We start from the raw sequence: 11,183 nt of genomic DNA, 5'->3' as shown, positions 1-11,183 counted from the left end.
CGTGGGTCCTGCAAATGCACGTGGGTCCTGCGTGGCTGCGCTGGGAGCAGGGAGGGATTAAAACTACCAGTGTGTGAAATCTTCCTCCCGGTTGCAGGACGCGGCCCAGGCACAGAGCTCTGATGCAGCTGTGTGTAAAGCAGAGTGTCTTGGTTTTCACTTTGTGCTTAGGAGCAGCCGTCAGGACCTGGGAACGCTGAGGTCTGCCAGCTCTGCCAGGAGGAGAGCAGCCGCGGCCAAAAAAAGGTAACTGTGAGGCCTTGTGTTGTCACCCCCATCATGTGGTGAATGTGCCTCTCCTCTCGTTTCTGTTTTTAAATGGCACAGGTTTGCTACTGCTGACTTGGGACACAGGAACGAGCCCTTTTCTGAAGTCTGCTTTACCCCGAAGGCAAACTTGTTAAAAACAGCGGTCACTTGAGGGCTCCCCGGCCTGCTCTGTGCTCAGATGTTCGTTCCTCCTTCCCCTCTGCTTTGTTACAGCCTGGCCCTGAGCACAGGGGCAAATTCTGGTCTTCAGAGGTGACAAGAGGGGAGTTTTTGTGCATCTTTCTCTAGCCTGGGAGAGGATTTGGGTTGAACAAACGTTAATGAGAGAAAACTTCAGTTTCTTAGCACTGCTGGTGCCTTGAGCGTCTCTTTAACGTCTCTGTCCTCTTCCTGCACTTCAGAACATCTGCAAGAACTGCGGTGGCGTCTTCTGCGAAGCCTGTTCAGCGCACGAGCTGCCCCTGCCGTCCAGCATCAACCCCGAGCGCGTCTGCAACCCCTGCCACCAGCGGCTGATGCAGCAGTATTCCACTGCGCCCTTGTAGGGGGCGCGGGGAGCAGCCACCCCAAAAATTGTTGTAGCTGACGGTGTCTGGACTCGTTCACGGCGAATGTGAAAACGCGTGCCTGGGTTCTGTGGAGGTCAGAGAGGGGAAGCAGCTTTGGGTGTTGATGGGCTCTAGTGACTGACACACAACAGCCTGAGCCTTCCCCGTCCAAAAACCCGCCTGCTCCCAGCCCCAGGCTTGTGTGGGGGACGCTGTTTTGGGAACAGCACCTGAATGTCACCCACGGGGTGCCCAGGTGGCCTTGAGGCACAGCGAGAACAGAGTCCTGTGCCCTAAAAGAGCTGTGTGTGTGTGGGTCAGGCAAGCTCTTGTCCTGAAGCATGGCGTGAAAGGCTGCCGCTGCGACGCGACAGCTCTTGGAGAGCTACACAGGAGTGGATTTAATCCTCACGCCTGGCTGCACTTGAAACCCCGTTCCCCTTCCCTGTTGCCTCTGACAATCCGGCTTGGCCACGTGACTGCAGAGGTGTGCAGGGAAGGGCCAGTGCACACTTCATTTCTTCAGCTCGGCCCTCTGGCCGTGGGCTTGCTGCACACATCGGTATCCCAAAAGGAAACAAAGCTGTGAAGTTCTCCTCCTGTATTTCAGGGGCTCGGGGGTGGGCGTGTGGTTTTGAGGCACACACGATGGGCGAACCAAGGACCGGCACTGAAAAGGTAATTGGAATAAGCCTGGTATCTCACCTTTTTTGGGTTAGTTCAAAGGCAGGCGAGATGAAACAGGAACGCTTTTTCACCTACTTGAAATCCCGATTCGGACGCAGTTTCACGAGGTTTCACAGTTGATGCTACACTGTTTTGTTGTTGTTACCTCAAGGAATTCACCTTGCTCCAAAAAGCGGCGGGGGCTTCCTGGTGAAGCACGGCGTGTCAGGGTTGTATTTGAGCTGGTTTATGCTGGAAGCCCACTTCAGTCTTTAAGACCACAGAATGTTTCGTAGTCCGTAGAAAACTGATGTATTTATATGTGAGAAATGCTTTTGGTTTTGTACAAATTGTGTTAGGGGTTAGTGGTTGAATTCATTTGGGGGGTTTTCCTGTTTACTGGAGTGGCTGGAGCTGCGTTAAAAAGCACCTCAGAGCTGAGGTTATTCACGTTGCTGGTGCTGGTTTGTACTGGGAATTACGCGCTCCTGGCTCTAGGCCTCGGCGTGTCCAGCCTCCCAAGCTCTGCAGCTCCTCTTGGTGCCCTGGGAGCCAGAGCACTTCACCCCACGGGGACACTTTAAATAGCTGTTAATTTCTGCTCCTTTCCCCCTTGTAAGTTCCATCTGCATTTCCTTGCTGCTGCCCCTTAAAGTGGGTTAGCGATTGTAACCAGTGCTGGAATTTGCAAGGCCTGGAATTCCAGCATGGGCGCGCTGCTTGGGAGGGTGAGACACGGAGAGGAACGGAGCAGATGCAAGTAGTGAATTTAATACCTTTGTGTACATAGGGTACGCATTTAGATGTCAAATTCCTGCACCCAAAGCCAGAGTGACTCATCCCCCAGGAGCAAATGTGACCCCAGCAATTCCCGTGTGGAGGGTTAAACTGGAAACGGGGCTCTTGGTGTAAATACTTGTGGTGTGGGAATGCCTGGCACTTTGCAGCTCCAAGCAAGGGCTGATTTGTGACCTGCCCCGCTCTTGGTACCTCAGAGTCCAGCGGACGTCTCTGGATGTGACGCGTGGTGACGCTGCTCACGCTCACGACGTGGTTGCTCAGGTACCGCTGGTGACGCCAGGCTGTGGGTTCACACCAGGTGTTTTTCTGATGTTTGTTTTGTTCTACACAAAAATAAACACTCGATCATCTCTATCCTGCGTCCTGGCTGCTCTTTCCATGCCACTCTGCTCTGGCTACGCCTATGAAAGCGTTTCATAACCGGTACTGGACGACAGACGCTTACACAAGGGAGGAGGGATGAGGTATTGGCTGCACAGCGCGGCTGCGACTTCTGTGAGACTCAAATCCCTCTGGTTGCAAGTGCTGATACTGGGCTGTTATTACTGCTCTGTGCACCGTTACGCAGCTGCAGGCAAACCTCTCCACCTGCAGCAGCTGCTGTTCCTCCAGCACAGCTGCTCCTGCTTTGCAACAGCCAATCTCGCCACAGTAAGTCAAGACAATTTATTACATGCTTTTACACAAGTCTCAGCTAAATGTTACTGAGCAGCGGCACTCGTGCTCGATCTTGACGCTCGTACCCGCGGAATGTGTTCGCTTCGGCCTAAAAAGAAAGGAAGAGGAAAAAGAGAAGTCACTTATCTTCAAAAACAGAAAAGCAATAAGATGCCACTGCATTTTATTCCAAATCATTGCCTCTGATAACAGATTAGCAGACTTTGGGGATACTGCAGGCTCTCCCCAAAAAGGTAAGGTGACACAAACAGCTCCAGAAGGGGATGGTGTCATGTGGGGCTGCACTAAGTCCAGCACAGGGGGAGGACTGAATTCTGCTGGGTTGAGTCCTAGGGCCGGGGTCAGCAGCGGTTGGGCACAGGATGAAGGTCACAGCTAATGGCAAATCTGTCCCAGAGGCGTTTCCCTTCCCTAGACAGGAAATCCAGAGCTGCCAGGACCTCGGGGAGCACTGACCACCACCTCCCCACTTGCACAAGGGAATGTCTGGAGAGTAACACAGGCACTGTGCAACAAAACAACCCAAAAAGTGTCCCACGCCCCAGGTTAACACGTTAAAAACATTACACCCTGTTTGCACTGAAACCACTGCTCTTGAAAGAGGGGAGGGATTAAAAACCAAACCAAACCCCCCATAGCTGCAGAATGCTATTTTGTCAGTGACGATGAGGCAAAACCCAGCTGTCCCTGCATGGCTGTGCAAAACGTTCAGCTGCTCTTCCACCTTCGTGCCAGGGACCACAACCTCACCCCAACCTTCAACCAATCCCATGAGGAGAGTTTTAAGCGGAGGAGGAAAACCAAAAACCCCTCCCTTGCCCACTCCAGCAGGCCTCAGTTCCTGTGCAGCCAGGCAGTGTTTCAGCAGCGCAGCAACTGCTGCTGCCCCTCTGCCCCAGGACTTTAACCCTGCGGAGCCTGGATTTGCAGGCCAGAAGGTCGAGGCTGGCTGCCTGACCTCGGGTCAGCTGTGACAATTGTCTTTGGCTACACTGAGTGAGCCTTTAAGCCAATTCAAATACGAAGCAATGCTAAGGTTGAGGCAGAGGCTGCTAAAAATGGACCAGGACCAACGGAGAAGGAGGCACTCACCAAACCAGAGCGGGCGCCGCTGTCACGAGCAGGTTGGTTTTGCCTGTGGGTGTTCATTCAGGAACAACTCGACGGCGCTGCACTCTGGGAACAAGCGGAGAGAGCTTCAATTGGTGTGTGACTCTTTTGCACGGGCCGTGAACAGCAGCGTGACGAGCTGAGCCAAACGACCCAAGCGTCCGAGTCTTGGGGTTGTGAGACCCCGCTTGTACTTACGCAGCTGTGACCCCTCCTTTGCCATTGCAGCGACTGCATCCTCGTGGCTCTCAAAATGCACGTCCGCTTCTCCTGTGGCTTCTCCGTGGGAGTTGTACGCTACCATGATCCTTGTGGGCTTCAGCGGGGCAAAAAACTGGGAGGGGGGGCAAAACAAGAAGATATTTTGGTATGAAAGAAACAAAAAGTGATGCACTCTGTCCCTGAGAAACTGCAGCTTTTTACTCAAAGGCCTGTCCAGCCAGGGCGGGTCTGAGGTCTCAAGCAGCAAAAGGCCCCTCCTTGTCTGCCCGGGTGAAGCGGAGGCACAGCCACATCAACTGTGCCGTGGGTGGTACAACAGCAGTGCAGCCCCCTCCCTCTGCGAGGTCCTGGCAGATTAATTCTGCACAGGAACAGACACCCTCACAGTGCACACGTGTCCTGTACGTGTCAGAGTCATCGAGTGCTCCTAAGAGTCACACTGGCTCTGTGACACTGGACACTACTGAAATGAAGTCACTTAAGCTGGAATAATTAATGGTGATGATAACCAGGCTTTATTCCTACTCACATTTACTATGTCCTGGGCAGTAGCTTGGGTAGGAAAACCCCTCATGTGGACAAAGTGCAGAGGCGATGAGCTGCTCCCAGAGTCCAAAACGCGTCCGGAGCTTTCTGCTCCTGCCCTGCACCACTCTGGGGAACGGAGGAAAAATATTATTAATGCTTCCAGTTACCACCTTCCTCACATGAAGCCACAGGCACACAGGGTCATGCCCACAGCAGCCCATGAGGGGAAAACGAAGCAGCCCCCAAGAACAAAGACGACGGGGAGGGACTCACTGCTTTCTCTCTCAGCATCGACGCCTCCCGCGCTGCTCGATTCCCTGTCCTCCGCAATGGGCTCCTGCTCTCGTCTCGCCCTGGGGTAGGTCCCCACCGCCACGTGTCTGTGGTAGGGCACGTGCCTTTGCATCTGGTGCTTTCTGCTGACGTACACCTCTACGTACCTGCCAGTCACAGGAGGAGGAGGTTACGTGGTGCGCCTTGTGCCTCTGCAAAGAACTCGCGGTTTGGAGAGGGCACCATTACTTTAGGATGTGCTTGTGTGCTCCATGCGAGAGCCACAGTACAGCAAGTGCCAGCTGTGAAGGCTTTATTGATTTAAACTGCAGAGTTATGTTTACAAAAGCCTATTTTCAACTTGCAATGAGAGCCACTCTCCTGTGTAACACCCCCCACATCACCAGCGTGGGCTGGACAAAGCCTCTCGTTTATGCAGAGTTCTTGTAGCAATAACATCAATCCCTTACAAGCTAAAATTAACTTTTGTTGCAGAAATACAGGTTTATTTGCTCTTAAGAACGGTTTCTTTCAGCAGTGTCCATCCTTTTGAGCACCCCTGTACATGAGGCTGTTTTCTCCTCGCTGCACCTCTGAAAATGGCACTTTTCAATTTCTACAAACCCCAAATAAAAAAATCTCCATCCAACCCCAAAAAAAACAGATTAAAGGACCAGGCAGACACAGGAGATGCACGGTGGGTCACATGAAACACTTCTGTGGCACCATAGGCTTTTAGGTATCGCTATGGGATTGATGGGATGCAAGGCAGCAGGGTCTGTGTGAAAGCTGTGGGTATAACACAGCAGTAAGCAATGCAGCGCTAAGGGATGCCTGCAAAATCCCAGCTACACCACAGAAAGAATCCAACCCAATCGCTTAAGCAGTCATTCAGTCAGGGTATAAACTCACAGTGCTGCTATTTCCATCTACCCACCCCAGGAGCCCTTCCTTACACCCTTATTTGGGAGAGCTGGCGCCACAGCTGCAGCTGTGGGTGCTACCTCAGGTGATTTAAAAGGAATCAGGTGATGAAGAGGGGAACACAGGCACCCACCCACACAAGGGGACCTCCCTCCCTTCCCAAGGACTGCAGCTACAGTACAGCAAATACCTCCACGCACAGGAGCAAGGCGTGAGGTGATTCAATCACTGAGCACACCTGTGCAGCAGCTGCTTCCTTTTAACATGAGCAGGGGCTACACCCCAAAGGAAATGCAGCTGGGGAACAGGAAGTTAGGAAGTGGGTGCTGTGTGGGGGAAGTGGGAAGGTTTAGAGGAGTCTCTTCCTACCAGGTAATAGGAAAGGGAGCTTAATGGGGTGTAAAGAGAAATCAGAAAGCTGAGGAGGGTAAAAACAAGGGCTTGGGGGTTTTTTGTTTGCTTTCTCCTCCCCTGAGTGGAGCTCAGGATTCTGGGAAAAAGCCATTTGTGCTCTCCTTGAGAAAAGAGAGGCTCTTGTGAGGAGAGAGTAGTGCAGGGCTCAGGCAGAAAATGTCTCAACATGAATTCCTGAGGAAGGAGCAGCCCAGGCAGATGTGGCCACCAAAGGAGTCACCGACTGCAACATTGGCCTGTAGTTACCTGCGGGAGCGGCGCTAAGCCAGAGGTGAGTGGCCATGGGTGCTCTGACCCGGCTACTACTCGAATGTAGATACTGATGGTGGCTGGTGCTGGGCTGAAATGGGGGAAATTTGGCAGGGGGAAATGTCTGCAGGAGGTGCAGGATATCCTAACACTTGAGACTGGGCAAGCACTGTCTATCTAATGTTGCCTGCTCTGCATGCTATCACCCCCCTTTTTTTGAGATGAGACTGCGTTCAGGAGTACTAACAATGAAATTAGACCTTTTCTGGCAGGCCCAAAATGCCCCCCAGGCTATGAGCACTCAAGGTGCCTCTCCAAGGCACAGACGCCTGCAGAAGCCTGTATCTTTTGTCTGGTTCTGTCAAGGTTCTAAAGAAAACACCACCAGAGGAGGTAATGTTCGGATTACACACTGAGTTTCAGAGGGTGCTCTTAAAAATTAAATGTTTTAAGCTGCTAAGTACCAGTCTGACACCACTCTGAGAGAGATTTAGAAACAATTTGTACTGAAATTTGAGTTTCAAGTCTGAGTTCCGGGTGTTATGAGCATTAAGGACAACAGCTTCGTTAACAGTGAAGGGGGTGGGACAGGCTGACACCAGGCTGTGATCCCATAAGGTTTTACGGCATGCTCCTCCCTCAGGAGCCCCAGCCCAGCACCCACCTGCTGCCCATGTAGTCCCTGTGGCGCAGCAGGGCCTTGGCTGCCATTTCGGGGGCTGCGAACTGCACGAAAGCTTCTCCCGTCCTTCGGTCTCCCCGGTAGATGAAAGCTATGTCAGTTATTCTCAAACCTGTGAAGGGTGGGCAGAAAGGTGTTTACGTGGTCAGGAACTTGTGCTGTGGCAACAAGACATCTCTTCCCTTACTCCTCTGGTTTCTGACAAGCTACTCTGGCTTTACCCAGTCCTGAAACAACCGTTCGTGCTGACCAAAACACAGAATCCCAGAACGTCAGGGATTGGAAGGGACCTCCAAAGCTCATCCAGTCCAATCCCCTTGCCGGAGCAGGAACACCCAGATGAGGTTACACAGGAAGGCGTCCAGGCGGGTTTTGAATGTCTGCAGAGAAGGAGACTCCACAACCTCTCTGGGCAGCCTGGGCCAGGGCTCTGTCACCCTCACTGAGAAGAAGTTTCTTCTCAAATTGAAGTGGAACCTCCTGTGTTCCAGTTTGTGTCCGTTACCCCTTGTCTTATCATTGTTTGTCACCGAGAAGAGCCTGGCTCCATCCTCGTGACACTCACCCTTTAAATATTGATAAACATGAATGAGGTCTCCCCTCAGTCTCCTCTTCTGCAAACTAAAGAGCCCCAGCTCCCTCAGCCTCTTTTTAAACTTTTTTTTACTCCAGTTTATTGGATTTCTCTCAGTTTTCATAGAAGGCTTCGTTGCCAGTAATGAATTCACTTCCACTACGACAACAACAAATGAATTCAAGCTGTAAGCAAGGAGGAGGTCCAGGGCACAGATGTTCTCAGTGCTTTCTCTTATCATTAGAGATATTTTTCCCCATCTCTTTAACACCCACATCAAATTCTCTAAATGTGGTTGTGCTGTATAGTGTAATTTTGGGGAGCCTACCTATAACCCAGTAAACTGCTGTATCTAACACCCAGTGCACACTGCATTGGGTTCCTACACTCATTATTTTCAGGAGCGCCTTTCTGTGTACTCTTTGTGCCCTGATACCTTCTCAAGGGTCTCCCCGAGCTCCTAAAGAAATGGAAACAGCTGTTCCAAAACACTGCCTGTGTCACTTCAGTGTGGTAACTCTGCCACCAGATTATTTTAAATAGAATTAATGGTTATAAATTCAAAAATTTACTATCGGTAGCCTTTGCTTTTGCATGATGTTGTTGTAGGCCTCAGGGCTAGAGGCCTCTGTGTGCAGGCCAACCTGGACTGGATGAATTTGGGGTGCAAACTGGTTTCTGTCCAGCCTAACCTTTACCTAAGTAAAAGTCAATTAATTCTGCAAAACCAAAAGGCTGCTTCGCTAACGAATGCAGGCGGCAGCCGCCTGGATCATCCTAGCACATGTGGACACAGACACATGGTCCAATGCTTGCTCAGCCACAACTGGTGCAGGTACCTTGTACAGTAATGAGCAAAGTGCTAATTAAAACCCTGCTGTTAACAGTGGCGTACAGACCTGGCTGTTGTGATGATGTGGGACACCTGGAAACACCCTCACTGCATTCACTTGTGCTTTAACTACCATGCAGGCATCTTTTTCCTGTCTTAGCTTTGCCACGTTGAAACTGGGTAATTTATAACTTTAAATAACTTAATTTTGCATATTATATTATATTTACATTCATCCCCCATTATATTATTTTGCCAAATCCTGCACTGGACTCTTTGCAATCCAGTTGGAGAGAAGAGGACTGAGGTTCTCCTCTTTCATTCCCCCCCTCTCCAAAAAGAAGTGCTGCAAATACTGACCCCAGGTTAGACCTGCAGGAAGTCAAGGGTGCAAGAAAATCTTGCAGCCAAAATCTCGTTTAGAAAACATTAATTATTTTTAGCTGCGGGGATGCAGCAGCCCCTTGGACTATTTGAGGTGCTGAAGGTTGTGCTTTTGTGATTGTCAATCTGGTGAAGCAGCAGCCTGGTTCAGTGTGAGCTGGGAGGAGCAGGCCCCTCCTAACGCAGGAGTTACCCGAGAAGAAGTCCATGATGTCCTCCTCGGTGGCGCTGAAGGGCAGGCCTCGGAGCAGCACCACTCCATCGCTTATGGCGTGCGACTCGTCCCGCAGGTTCCGCAGCAAGCCCTCCACGTCGCTGTCGTGCACCTCAAACACTGCCACGAGCACAGGCACAGAACAGGTTTGCCTTTGGCACGCAGAGCTGAGCCTTCCTCTAAGCCAGCAACCCCCAACTTCTCCAAAACTTCACAGCACTTCACCCCCACCCCACGCTCCATGGTCCTGCAATGGCACCCATCACTGTGCAAGGCTCTTCCTGCCTGCCCCGGGAAGTTTTGGCTTAATGCTGCCTTGTTCCCCACCTGGTCCACATCCTGCACCTCTCCAGGCTGCCCCCCTCGCAGAGCCCTGCTCTATTTCCAAGCAGTGGTTGATTCCCTTCACGCCTTTTCTCCCAGTGTGACTTTGCTCTTTCACACCCACCTTTCACGTAGCGCGGGCCCATGTACCTCAGGTGCTTTTCCAAGGCTCTCTGCACGTCTGCTTTCGACTCCAGCTCCACCAGGGCGTCCCCCGTGCGCCTCCCATCCCTGTTTAAGAGGAAGTGCACGCCGTTCTCACCGTTTCGAACTCTACAGCCTAGAAATTGGGGAACACACGACACACAAACATACGCAACTGCGTCAAACCAGGGGCTCTTCTGACTGCAGACAGAAACAGAATATTCTGTGTTTAGTGCTCTCCCACAGCAGTGCAAAACACTGTCCAAAGGCCGGGAAACTCCTATTTCTAACCTCAGCTCTAACACACAGCATTTTCAGCAGAAAAGAAACTCATCTGACATCCAGTGGCTTCCACAGCTGTACAACTGGATAACTTATATCCTCCTCTTCTTGGAGACTTCTTGTTTTGTAAGTATTTGACATCTAGAACAAATACTATAGGCTCTTGTCATTGATGCTCTGTTTTTCCCCCTTGGAATTCAAGCTGACTTTAGCTCTGCAGGTTACTAAAACAGTGAAGAACTTGGATCTTGCTGTGCAGAATACCCTGGAAGGATGCACTGTAATACCACAGTATGGAGGGATCAGTCCCACAGGGGTATGTGCAAGCCTATTAATCAGGCTCAGAAAGCAGCACTGGAGTTTTAATGAGTAAATACTCAAGACCCTTCGGTTTAAAGGAGGGGAGTGGGAGAAAGCCAACCATAGTGGTATTGAAAAGAACCATTGGGAACTGGATCACAGTGCTTTTGCTGGGGAAAAGCTGAAGAAAGTAAAGACTTGCTCAGCTAAATACGAAATGCCTTAGTGAAGAGTTACCTGTTGTTTTCTAGCAGTCTGGAAGTCAATTATTTGGTTTATTTGCACAAATAATCTTACAATAGTATTGAAACATCATGTTTCTTTGGCTAAAGATTTTTAAGTGCTCTTTCTGTTGACTGATCTTTAACTATTAGGTTCAACACCCCCCCACTGAACAGTTAAAGATGGAAATGAGCTCCCTTACTATCAAAAAAGGTAAGCACGTCTTCCTCGGTGCAGGAGAAGGGGAACCCTTGTGCCCTGATGAGAAAAACGCTGTCATTTTCTGCCTTGGGTGACTCGGGTGCCTGCTCCGAGAGGTGACCTTCATGCGATGGCGCATCTGTAACCTGCCACCAAAGAAGAAACGGGAGTAAGCGGCAGCGGTACCCAGATCCGTTTGGGTTTTACGCGGGTGGTTAACGGGGGCTGGGGCAGCGTGGGGAGGGCAAGGCCTGGGCGGAGCAATGGCGAGGCGGTTGGCGCACATGGCTTCCGTGTCACCCCGGCCCTGCCCGCCGCCTTCTCCTCCACCCCCCTGAGCG

At 51.2% G+C, this 11,183-nt stretch overlaps 1 protein-coding gene across 1 annotated transcript; it reads right to left on the bottom strand.

Annotated features, from left to right (window-relative positions):
- Window positions 1-2,979: 2,979 nt before the first annotated feature.
- Window positions 2,980-10,988, bottom strand: GRSF1 (G-rich RNA sequence binding factor 1; the record flags this gene model as incomplete). The annotated part of the gene is given in 10 exon segments (XM_010180304.1): window positions 2,980-3,051; window positions 4,099-4,139; window positions 4,272-4,407; window positions 4,825-4,911; window positions 4,914-4,947; window positions 5,003-5,263; window positions 7,348-7,477; window positions 9,349-9,489; window positions 9,818-9,973; window positions 10,844-10,988. Coding segments are annotated over 10 exon segments (1,203 nt in total), but the record flags the coding sequence as incomplete, so codon positions are not given.
- Window positions 10,989-11,183: the final 195 nt, after the last annotated feature.

Source organism: Mesitornis unicolor, unplaced genomic scaffold (assembly GCF_000695765.1).
Source record: "Mesitornis unicolor isolate BGI_N332 unplaced genomic scaffold, ASM69576v1 Scaffold53952, whole genome shotgun sequence".
NCBI classification, from domain to species: domain Eukaryota; kingdom Metazoa; phylum Chordata; class Aves; order Mesitornithiformes; family Mesitornithidae; genus Mesitornis; species Mesitornis unicolor.
Note: the sequence above shows the minus strand (reverse complement) of the source record. Positions and strands in the feature narration are given on the sequence as shown.